At 41.1% G+C, this 12,955-nt stretch overlaps 1 protein-coding gene across 1 annotated transcript in view; it reads left to right on the top strand.

The window, feature by feature from the left end:
• Positions 1-3,611: 3,611 nt before the first annotated feature.
• The window catches only part of SLC1A3 (solute carrier family 1 member 3), an 81,015-nt gene continuing 71,671 nt past the window's right edge, over positions 3,612-12,955 (top strand). Inside the window, exons 1-2 of the mRNA XM_060634500.3 lie at positions 3,612-3,760; positions 5,381-5,653. Coding sequence (XP_060490483.2) covers positions 5,473-5,653 — 181 coding nt within the window. The 5' untranslated portion in view covers positions 3,612-3,760; positions 5,381-5,472. The remainder of the gene's footprint in view (positions 3,761-5,380; positions 5,654-12,955) is intronic.

Here is a 12,955-nt window from a genome sequence, read left to right on the forward strand (position 1 = left end):
GAATGAATGAATGAATATGATAAAGGTTAATTATAAGCCACCCCTAGAGTTGGGTTTTTCAGGCTTCATCTGGGTTTAAAATAAATCCAGTCAGGGGCGCCTGGGTGGCTCAGTCAGTTAATCATCTGACTCTTGATTTTGGCTCAGGTCATGATGTCACAATTCGTGGGTTCAAGCCCCACATCAGGCTCCATGCTGACAGCACATAGCCTGCTCGGGATTCTCTCTCTCTCCCATTCTCTCTCTGCCCCTCCCATGTTCTTCCTCTGTCTCTCTCTCTCAAAAATAAATAAAATAAACTTTAAAAATTTTCTTTAAAAATAATATCCAAGTAACCACAATTCACACCAGTTTTTTTGTTGTTTTGCTTTTTACATTCAAACCTAAGAAAGAAAAAAATTCAAGACAAAACAAAAGACCAAATACCAGTTCTACCTCTACTGTTACTATATCTCTGGTATTTCTACCAGGGTTAAATCAGGTCCCATTCATTGTCTTAACATTCTATAATTTCCAAATTGTAGGAGAACTGACACTCCTTATGAGGATCCTTAAAACATAAGCTATTTGAATAAAGGATGATAAAATCTCTTATGAAACATGAAATTAAAAATAAAAGTGGAGGGGCGCCTGGGTGGGTCGGTTGGTTAAGCGGCCGACTTCGGCTCAGGTCGTGATCTCACAGTTTGTGGGCTCGAGCCCCACGTCAGCTGGGGTTGACAGTTCAGAGACTGGAGTCTGCTTCAGATTCTGTGTCTCCCTCTCTCTCTGCCCCTCCCCTGCTTACGCTCTGTCTCTCTCTGTCTTTCAATAATAAATAAACGTTAAAAAAAAATAAAATAAATAAATAAAAGTGGAAAACATTTGATAAAGGTTAAAAGATTTTCTAATCCATTTCCTTTTCCAAATTCCAGAATATCCTTTCCTTGAGTGCTGAAATTTAACCGCTCTGTACTATGTTACAGCACTTACTTGTTAGTCATGATCCTTCATACATCAAACTAATGAATGGAAACAGTCCATTTAAGAATAAGTTAGATTTGGTGGTCGTTACGGTGACATTTTTGTCAAAAAAAAAAAAATAATAATAATAATAATACGTATAGCATACTTTGTTAATAGTATGTTCAAAGAGGATTCCTGGAAGATTTTTCAAAAGGAGTGGTGTTGCTACATGTGGTTTGTTTGTTTGTTTGTTTGTTTTTCACTCTGCAATACCAAAATTAATATGATTCCCTGGTTCTGTGTCTCCTACCCAGAGTAGCTTTAAACGAAATCTGGCTTATAGAGGTTTATTCATAACTTCTTGATCTTTCACTTATTGCATATTTCTATGAAGGAAAAAGCCGTTTTAACACTTAAGAGTCTTATTTATGAAATATGGGAAAAGGTAGAAATATGTGCTGAGGAGACCCAAGTTGCCCCAAGGGCATTATTGCTGCAGATTTCCCAAAGAGAAAGTGGGAATTAAAAGAAGCAATTCTCAATATTTCCCCCAGACTTAAAACCTTGTAATTCAGATGAACTCTGAACTGAGACTCTTTGCATCTCATTTTCTCATTAGGTTTTATTACAGCCAACAAAACTTTCAGTGGTGAATTACTTCCTTCTCAGGGGTATACCAGACTCCCATCATGTCTGTACAAACTAAAATAATGAAATGGTTTATAACCAAGCCTTAGGAAAAAAAAAAAAAAGAAGAAGAAAAAAAAAAAAAAAGAAAGGGCAGTAGGGCCTTCTTATCTCTATGCTAACCTAAGTGTGGTTTTTCTAGTCCTTTTACTTGCCTATTGAAAAAACAGAATTAAAAAATGGAAATGCCACTTGGCTTGAAACACCATTTAAAATCATTTAAAGATTTCTCTTTTAAGTTCCCTTAAAAGACAAGTCACTTCCACAAGAAATATGGACAAATTAGTCTTAAACCCATGGCTCAGATAGGACTTAAGGTAGTAAATACATGCTTTCAAATGTGGTCATGGTGTTAAGAAATGATGTCTGTTCCACGCACCTAGTTCGGAAGAGCCAGCATAAAAACAAATACTTTTGTTTTAACACAGAAGGTTGAAAAGCATTTTGTTTCATACTTTTACGTTACGTTCTGCATTTATAAGAGCTATTTCATGTTTACTATGTATCAAGCATAGGACTGGTTCTTGCCCTCAAAGAACTTATAATTCAGTTGAGAAGCCAAAGCTTAACATGATTTTAAAAAGAAAGGATTAGCAGAAAACAGAGTGTAATTAAGTGTTAAACAATGTGGCACAGATGCTAAGTGACCTAGGAGATCAGAGGAAGAGAAAGATGGCTGTGGGCTGGGACTGTCAAGAGTATATATTTTCCATAAACTCTTAAAATTATGCCACGTTTAAAAGTTGTTATGATTGCTGCTCATTTGTAATTTTAAATCATTTGCATGATTCACCATTGCTTTCCAACCAGTAGCTGTTCGAAAGGGCTTAAAAGAAACAGTTGATGTTGGCAGGAGACGTATCTTTAGCAAATCTCCTGGATTTGCCAATGAGGGAAAAACATACCTTCCTGTTGGATAACAGACACGAGAACTAAGCAGATCTTGCATGGAGAATATGCGATTTAATGAGCAGGAATACAGAACTCTGGCTGCAATTTTTGGTATGCATTTTTGTCTCTATTAAACTTTTTTTCTTCATGCTAAACAACTTCTAAGTTTTGGAGCTGAGTCGAGCTTTTTCCTTGTTTAGATCTATTTTCACAATATATTTTTATTTCTAAGAAGAGTGAACTAAAACTGCAATGAGAATTTTCTAATTCCTAAAAATAATGGCACTTGAGGGGACGGGTGTGAGGGGAGTGGGGGCAGTGGGGGCAGTGGGGGGGGTGGGGGGTGGACAAGGAGGATGTTTAGCTTCCTTTAAAATTGAAGCATCAATCTGCACAGGAACTTATCTTTTGAAATCACAAACCTTCAAGTGTGCATTTACACTCTTGGTCCTAAAATGCTTTTTACTTTATAGTTCAGCAAAGATCCTGGTCTCTGTGCGTTGCTTTTTCAGTCTTTGCAATGCAAAGTTGGAGCTAAATTAGATTTGTTATAACAGAATTTAAACTGCTAACATAGAGGCATGTCTCATCTTGTGTTTTGAGTAACTTTAGGCAAGTTTAGAGAATAGGAGCAAGCACTTTTTCCCCTCCATACTTGTTGCGTTCTGGGTCTTCCCAAGAAATGTCAGTTATTTCCCCCAATTCTGAAAAGAGGGACTCTTTCATAACAGTGTACAACCAGGCAAAAGAGCACTCTCGTGTTTCCTTCAGGGGGAGGAAACCTGTAATAATGCGAGATAATTAAATTTCGTCTTAGAAGAGTCTTCTTTGAAACGTTCTAATCAAGACTTCCAGCTTTCTGAGTGTGTGTGAGCTTTATTTTGCAATTCTTCCTGGTCCCGGTTCTGCATTCCTAATGAAAGTGAACTGACAAAGCGTGAAAGTGGTCTAAGGAGCAAAACAGAGCCAGCAAGCATGCTTCTGGTGAGCCAAGATTAATCAGTATTCCAGAAACCTCGGGTTTGCGCCCTCCTTCCCTGTGGTGTTTTCATTTTTCCCCACTCCCCCTGTCCCGGGCGCAGACTCCTCCCCTTTTCTTAAGTTGCCCCGATAGTAACTTGCAGTTTCAGAGCGCATGCATGCCGGGCTCGTGGCGTTCGTTACTCTTCCGTACCTGCTGCGGAATTCACCTTGTCATTGCCTGGGGTACCTTCCACCCGTTACAAAATCCGAAAAGGTAAGTCTGACGTCCTGTCTTGCCGCCGGGCTTCCCCTCTCCATGCACGTCTCCGCCGATGGATTTTGTTTCGCGAGCAGAGGAGCAGCGAGAGTGAAAAGCTAGCCATTTTGGTAGATAAAGTCCACGTTAGTAATTTAATGTAATGAGCGCATGGTGTCCGCTTATGCCGTGTCCGCTCTTAACTCGGAGTTGAGTCATTCAGGGTGGACTGGGGGTAGATTGTGGTTCGGGAGCTAGAAAAGAATCAAGGCTGAGCTGGTCTGTTTAAAAGTGACTGGAAAGGGAACCAGAGGCTAGTTTAAAAAAAAAAAAAAAACTGGTCTCTCGTCTGTCCCCTTCCTCACTCCTCCCTAAACTTCTAATCTGCCGTGACGTCTTCAACAAGCCGTAGGTCTTATTATCACTGTCCCCAAGCTGCAATTTTATTTAAAAGTCAAAACTGTTAAGACGAGTCTCTTTTTCCACACTTGGATTTACCAAAAGCTCCGGAGGAGTCTTTTGCTTTCCAGTTACCTCCCCCGCGGACGCACACGCTGGCTGTTGGCGTTGCCATATACACACGTCCACAGGCACCACTGATTTTTACTTGGATTGATCTCGGGAAAGATTGTGGATTACAAACCTTATACAACCGGAGGAATCCTTTGATTTTTTTCAAAAGAACCGATTTCCACCCGGGAGAGATTGACTTAGATATTTGAATAACCTAGGAGCGCTTTAAAGAAACTAGAAACCACACGCTGTAATGTTTGGAATGAAAATTGGATTCGCCTCATCTGTTCTAGAAATTCTAAAATTTTGAAATACCCAGAAGTCGGTGATGGTTTCCTCAGGAGACTCCGATATGATTGCCACAAAGACAAATGCTACTTTGTACTTATACTTGTGATAAAAATGGAAATAAATGAATTACGATTACAGATAATGCATAGATAGGCTCAGAGAATTTGGCTTGTTTCAGAGAAAAAATTAAAAAGTTACCCTGCAAAATAGTCAAATATATTCCCCAAGTCCTGTGCATATGTTCTTTTCATTGCGTTCTTTTCATGATCATATTTATTAGCTGATATTATCGTGGTTTTTTTTTTCCTTAATGAAGAAAATCTTTATCATTTAAAACAGAAAGCCCTGAGGATGAAATATCAATATCTTAATTCATTTTATTGACCTGGTTACGCCTTCACCGGGTACACAACATAAGCCAGCAAGTAATTATTGAGCGCTTCCTGTGCGTTCAATTCAATTAGACATTTATTGAGGGTGAACATTGTGCAAAAAGCACTTGGCTGGTTCTGGGGGAGACGGAGGGGGTGGGGGCTGCTTAGTCACACTCGGCTCCGATGAACCCTTTTACAGCCTCATTGGAATAGGAAGGGCAAATTTTTAAAAATAGAACACACATTTCTGCTGGTAGATTCTGAATTGATGCACATTTCCCACACGTGGTCCTGTAAAATATGCACCTCCCACCCAGCCTTGAAACCTGGCATTGCGGCTCTCTAGCTCTTGATTCCTACTGAGATTATGCAGCGTGCCAACAGCTTGCCCTGCTGTGGGGCAGCCCTGATTTCTCACCCCTGCAGGCTGTAACTCTTGTCTCTCCTCTCCTTGTTCTAGTTGTGTTCTCTAACACCAAAGAGGTCTGGCTTTCCGGGGGTGATTCCGAGACGTTGAAGTGCAAAGAAAAGACATTCCTACAGAAGTAAAATATGACTAAAACCAACGGAGAAGAGCCCAGGATGGGGGGCAGGATGGAGAGATTCCAGCGAGGAGTTCGTAAGCGCACACTCTTGGCCAAGAGGAAAGTGCAGAGCATCACAAAGGAGGATGTTAAAAGTTACCTTTTTCGGAATGCTTTTGTACTGCTCACTGTCACTGCAGTCATTGTGGGTAAGTCACTTGATAACAACCGAAAAAAAAAAAAAAAAGGATCTTGTTTCTCTGGGGCATCTGGCTCCCTGGGCGTATTATCAGATGGACGGATGGTAGGTATTCAAAATAATAGTCTAGGCTTTTTTCTCCCACTAAATGACAGTCTGTTGGCATGTTTGAAGCAATATATGGTAAACACACCAGAATCTGAAAGAAGCATCATTTGGCATTATGCAAATCAATCGATTGTGTGGAGAAGAGAAACAAATCAAATGCTTTCCCATCTCATGGAAGCATAAAAGAGTGACAATTTAATCATTAGGCCTGAGCAGTTAAATAACAATAAAAACAAGCAAACATATGCTAGATTTGGCCCAAATGTAATCATACAATGTCGCTTTCACTTAAAGCTAATTTATGCAATTAGTACATGAGATACAGGTTCCTAATACTAATTATATTCTAACCATTCTAATGGGTGCTGACTTGAAACTGGGTATCATGCCTAGAGGTAGAGACTTTTACGTGTTTGCATCTCCCATCCAGTGACTGGAAAAGGTAAATTGAGACAAATGTTACCACAGATCTTTTTCATTCATTTCTTGCCATAAATAACTATCCCTTCTCTGCATCATTGCAGCCTCTTACAAACTTAGCATTGTTAACAGCAACCTGTACTAATAAAACTTTGTTTTGTTTGATTTATTGGAATCTGAAATTATTGTTTATTATTTATGGGTGGAAGATAGCTGAAAAAACTACTTACTGGGAAATTTTGACTGAACAAATACAGAAATCTTTAGGCTGGTAAACGTGCAAGCTAATGCCATGTTATAAAAAATTAAATTTCTACTAATCCGACCCAAAAGGGGGAGGGGGCATTAGTGTACAATTTTAATCTCTGTCTTGGAGTTTGCCAAGGTCTCTATCAAATATAAAGAGGTAATGACAATAAAAACTAAGACAATTTTGTGGCATGTAAATATAACTATTCAAAAAGATAGGATTCTTAAATTGCAAATAGGAATACGACAGAATAGTTTGTCGCAAGACTTTCAATATATTCCATCTCAATATCTTTTGCTCCTTTTAGTAATTGTTGGTCATCAATGACCGTTCAATTCATTTTAGAGATGTTCAAAGAGAAAATGTCCTGATTGACTCAGGGACATAATGGCTTTCTTTAGTAGGTTCCCAGGTTTAAATACATTCCTGAAGGAAGTATTTCAGTGCTTTGTCGTTGTCTTGGAAGTTGATGTAACACTCGGCAAGCTCAATTCATTTTTTGCTTTGAATTACAGTCGTTGCCAAGCCAAACAATAGCTGCCAAATAATAATAATAGTGAACGCTGATGGAGTACTGTTACAGCTGCTTAAGTGGTGTTTTGCCTAGATTAGCTTACTTCATCCTCAAACAAGCCTATGAGTGAATGGGCAGGAATGATTAGTATGATCCTTGTTTTAGAGATGAGAATACTGAGCATGGAGAGATCAAACAACTTGCCCAAAGTCATGCAGATAGTAAACGCTAGAGCTCAAAGTCAGACTCAAGCTATCTAGGCCCGGGGCCATTCTCTTAACCACTTTGCCATCCTGCCTTTGTGCTCTGCAAACTAGTTGGCATCTTGTGAGAGATTCCAGGAAGGGAAATGCTGCTATGTCTTGGTAGAGGCCAATTAGCAAGCAGTGCTACATGCATTCACATAGCACTGTCATTTTACTATATGATTTACCCAGTCAGACCCACAGAAAACTTAGAATTCTCCTACAGATGATTAAGCCACATCCCTGTCATGCATTTAGCAAATACTCATTTATTCTACAATCCTGTACACATAATAATAGAGCTCAGTGATACTGGAGTATGTTTGGAAAAGATGCAGAAACATTTATTCAACATGGTGTTCCAAACACAAGAAGAGTTCAATTTCTAGAACAGAAATGTTTCAGTTAAAGAATAAAGGAATGGAAAGTAATAAAACCTGCACATGGAAAGCAGATTGATGGAGAAGCAAGTTCCTAAGTGATTACAAAGACATATCTCTAATAGAAGGAAGATAATGCCAGGACTTAATGGTCCATTTTCTCTATGAGTTCTGGGATCATTTCCTAGCCCAGCGAGGACTTTCCTAAGATTTGTGAGAGTTGCAGTGAGTTGGCTGAGCTGGGGTAGATAACTTGGCAGGATGTCCTCATGGTTGGCTTTACTAATGGAAACTGAAGAGGTAGAAGTAATAAGAAGGCACTAACAAAGAAACAAATAAAAAGAGCTCATTGACAGTCAGAGAGACCACTGAGTCTACACCAAAGACTTGGAATGGCCAATAGACCACTTGGTAGCAAACAGACTTAGGAGAGAAGGAAGAACCCTTCAGTTATCTCTTGGTGTGTCTTCCATTGAGGGCCCAATGAAAACAAAGGCTCCATTTAGCTTGTCACTGGGTACCATGTCTACATCAGCCCTAAAAGAATAATAAGAGCATGTCTGGACTTCAGCTCTCTAATTCATTTGCTGCAGCATTGGACAAAAAATGGAAAGATGCTCTCAAGGAAGAAGAAAAGTTCTTTTCCCCAAAGAAGAGATGAGAAGAACCAAATTCTTAGGTTTTAATAATTTTTTTAATACAATTTTTAATACCAAAAAAAAGCCCTATATATTGGGTAAATTTTTTATTCCATCTGTTTTCTTTTGTCTTTTTGGAAAAAAATAAATGTGCATTTAGTATGTTGAAGTGGAAACTAGAAAAGTATTACAGAGGAGGAGTAGAGACATGTGAATCCATATAGTCAGATTAAAGTAGAGAATTATAAATATTTCAGTATTAATTCCTCTACAAGCACAGGCCTAGAACCATGTGTGCAGTTTGTGACATTCCCAATGCTATTTCTAAGTCGTGTCACAGTCCGAATGTGCCATGCTATGTCAAAGCCACGTAATGAAAGCAAATTAGCAACCTGAGAGAAGGCAACACCAAGTGTTAAGTCTCTTTAAGGGGGTTCATTACTAAAGCATTAGATAAAGTGTCTCCCAGGGCTGTTGCAGACATCTGTCTAACAAAAACCACACTGAGAAGAGTGGTTACTATCTTTCTTCCTCCAGGAAGCACTTTCTCATTTCAAACTGTGGTAAATGGTATGAGAGTGACCTCAGACATCTCGCTGAAAGAAAGGGAAAGTCCTTTGTCATGTTTAAGTCATAGAATGCCCATCTTTCCACATCCAGGGAGCAAAAAGCACAATAAAAATGAAATCTCAGGCTAAAAATTTTTGAAGAAATGGGTCATAACATCAGCTACGAGGGGAAGGAAACTAAATAGAATTGCATAGAACTGGATGGTGGTTTTACCTGAGGGAGTTCACAAACAGCAACTAGCATCTTTCTCTGCACACACACACACACACACACACATGCACACACACACATGCACACACGCACACACGCACCTTTTATGTTTGGGTTGTCCTTTATATGGGTTTGAGAAAAATTGGTGACTTTTCAGAAAAGAAAACATACTGGCTACATGTGTATAAAGCATTTCTCATCATTACCTTATAATCTTTGGCAATGAATGTAAATGGCACTACAATTCAGCGCAATTCGATACTATCTCTGAAGGATATACAAGAAACTGGTCATTGTGGCTGCTTCTGGGATGAGAGCTGGGTGTCCGGTAATGGGATGGAAGGAATATTACTTTCCTCTAAGTTTTTGTATGGTTTGAAGGCTTTTCACCACATTCGTATATTATCTACTATTATCTATTATCTGCTGAATAATTTTTTTTTTTAAAGAAAGATTCAGTGCTATTCAGCAATTTAACACATACTAAATGTTGGGTATCTGGTCTGTGCTATGCAATAGAGAATCTTAGCCCTCGGGTAGTTTAGTAGAAGAGATAAAAATGGGATGACAAAGGAATAGACAAATTTCAGAGGTAGTAATAAGGAGTTTTTTTGTTTTGGTGAGGTTTTTAATTATGTCAACATTTTTTAAGTGAAATCATATCCATACTGTTGTATATAATATATGATCTTTGTGTTGATACTTTAGAGGTTGTACTTTTCTTGTTAACAACCTAGATGTACCATGTGGGAAAAAAGAATACAGCTTTTGATGAAGCATCGACTGGATTTATATGTGAACTGTATTATTTAATAGCTGTATGATCCTAGAGAAGGCGTTTAACTGCTCTGTGCCTCGGTTTCCTCATATATCGTTACACATATCATATACATTGCAAACACTAACACTGTGCCAAGCACTGTTGTACGTGCTGTTAATACATTGGCTTTATTTAATTCTCAGAACAAATAAGGCAGGGAGGTATTCTTATTCTTATTTCACAGATAAGGAAACAGCTCACCAACTGGGATGCAAATCCACTGTTCTGGCTGGAAGTTTATACTCTTACCCACCACACTCTTCTGAGTGCTGGTCCCTGCCCTTGGGGCATGTCCATTCTTGTTTTATGACATCAGTTAGCTGAGGGTGTGCACTGACCCAACAACAGAAGCGATGGAAAGGACACATGGAATTGAGACCTCAGTCCCAGGGGCACCCTGCATCTTGACGATTGATTGATGGCACGTGAGCATTGACAGAAGAGCCGGACTGCAGCCTGTTGGGTTGGTCCAGTTGCTGACTCGGGTGACCGAGGGTGCTGGTGCTCCCAGTAAAGGTAGAATACAGGAAGACTGGGGGAGTGGGAGGGATGATTTCAGTTTTTTGGACATGTTGATTTGGGAATGTAAACGTTACAACGGGAATACAGTGCAAGAGGCTCAGGGTACATAGAGATTTTGAAGGTATTCTTTTGATGTCGAGACTGAACAAGGACAGTTCTGTCTTTGAAGGTTAAATGGATAATGATCCATGAATCGGGTTATCCTCCTGCATCAGCTACTCTGTAAGTGAGACCATTCTCAGAACACAGTTAACTCTTCTTTATGAGTAAAGCAGTAACCTCCCAGCAAGGCCAGGTATTTTGTACCTTCCACACGTACGCAGTATCTGGCCGAGTCAGCCAGTTCAGTCAGACAAGTTTACCGATGTGGTTAGCCATCCGCTGCTGCACTCAAGTGATCGGTGATGGGACCAAACGAGCCAAGGGCTTGAGTGGGTGGTGCGGGTGTAGAGCGGCACCCATGCACCCGTGCGGGCAGCCTCTCAGCTCACCAAAAGAAAGGAGTCTCCACACAGTTGAACAACAGGAACCCAAAGAATGGTGAATGATTCCCAGGCTGGGATTTATGGTTCCTTCCACACTTCCTGGAAGTGAGAAGAGAGAGAGGGAGCTTCAGGAAGCTTCTAGAAAGGGTGGCTCCTGAGGCAGGCGCTCCCCGGGTGCTGAGCTCCTCTCAGAGGCCCCTGGGGACAGAGGGCTGGGAGGGAAGTGTCAGGCCTAAGGAGCTCAGAAGCAGTGGATTCACAGTGCCATGCTCTGGAGAAGGGACACAAGGATAGGGTGTAGGGACTAGTGATGTTCCTCTGTTTTGTCTTCTCCCCCAGGGAGCAGAAACAGAAAAATTGTCAGGGGCAGCTATAACAACTACCTGACATGTGCTTACAGCTCACTTGGATCCCAGCCCTCAGTTTCATTCTCAAAAAGCATTCCAGGGAGCTGCCTCCTATCCTGGGGTTTAAGTCTGGCACACTATAGGGGAGTGGATCAGAGCTATGGACTCTGGAGTCAGACACTTTGAGGTTTATTTATGTCCCAATTCTGGAACGGAGCCTCCGTTCCTTCATGTATAAAATAGAATAATTGTAACTCCTCTCTGCCAGGATTTATGTTCCAATTCTGCCGCTTACAACCATGTAACTTTTAATAATTTCCCTAAGGGCTTGGCAGGTAGAGTATCCACACAAACTGTAAACCCCTCATCTTTTGCTTGTGCCTTTGCTCAGGCACCAAGTGGAAATGCACACCGATTCGCTGATGCTTTCTGCTACAGGACTGAGACCCAGCGATGGGGGTGGGGGTGGGGGGACAGGGACTAGGAAGGGGAGAAGAGAAGATGGTCACCTGGTTTATGGGTAAGAGAAGCGGCTTCTATTTCCTTGGCCAGAGAAGAGAGCCAAGCAGAGTTGTAGGAAGAGATTTAGCAGTTGTAAAGGGCTTTGAGAGGCAGAGCTGAAAGCCTCAGAGAAAGTAATACTGTCATTATCTGTCCCTTACCCACCTGGCCTCCGAGCTGAAGCGGAAAGTAATCCCCTGGCACAGCCCTTATCATAATACCGACTGCTCGATGGAAGGAGTACCTGGCAGTAGATGTCTTTCTCAGGAAAGTAAACTTGCTGAGAAAATGTTTTCAGTCAATGTTTGAACCTTCTCGGTAGCGCACTTTGTTCATGCCACTTGGGACCAATCTGAGAGTCAGGCACCTCCCGGGTTTCTCCTTTTTTCCAGCATTTTGGTGTCTGCCACTCCTTAACTGCCACCCCTACCAGAGTTGGGCAGGCCAGATGAAGTCTTCTGGAAACCTGGGAGGAGTGTTGCTGGTTTCTAACAGAGTTGGTCAACATTCTTCTGAAGTATGGGGCAGAGGGGTTGATTTGTTCTAAGATTGTCTCTGGATTTTTGCTTTGCTGTCTTCTTCCTGTTCATTCAGATAATGAGGAAACTGAGCAGGCAATTTCAAATTTGTTTCTCTTTCAAGTAGGTGATCAAATAAGCAGGTGTGCTCGGAACAATTACCTGCAGTAATAACACCTTCCACCGCGGCAGTGTTACGGTTTACAAAGTGCTTCCAGGGTTCTCTCTCTAGCACCGCAATCCAGGGCCAGTCCATCCTCCTTCTGAGTAGTGTCTGCACAGGTCTGTGAAGCAGCTGAGAAAGCACTGAGAGTCTCAAAGTCCTGGTGACAGAGCCAGCTCTGCCATCCACTCACTCACTTTGTGATTTAGGACAAATCGCTGGGCCTCATATTTCTTCATCAGCAAATTACATTTGGACTAATGTCTGCTTCCAGCTCCACAGTTCTATCACTGAACATCTGATCTGCCCTTCTCTAAAGCAGAATGAAGGGAATAAGATACATCAGTGTTCCCTTTCTACTTCTTGATGCCATACAATGGCAGAGACCTTTTTCCTCTACTGTTGACCTCCCAACCCATCCTCGCCAGTCAGTCTTTCCCATCAACAAGCAGCTAAATTCTTGAGGACCCTGGAGTTCCTGAACTCTGGGTGTGATAAACCCGTGTCGGAGCACACAAATGAGGCATGTCGCTGCAGAAGCCACCTCTGCCCAGCACTCTTCTGACCGTCTCTCATAAATCAGAGGAGGAGAGCTGTGAGTCCCTGTCCTTGCTACAGAGA

This window comes from Panthera onca, chromosome A1 (genome assembly GCF_046562875.1).
Source record: "Panthera onca isolate mPanOnc1 chromosome A1, mPanOnc1 haplotype 2, whole genome shotgun sequence".
Lineage (NCBI taxonomy): Eukaryota > Metazoa > Chordata > Mammalia > Carnivora > Felidae > Panthera > Panthera onca.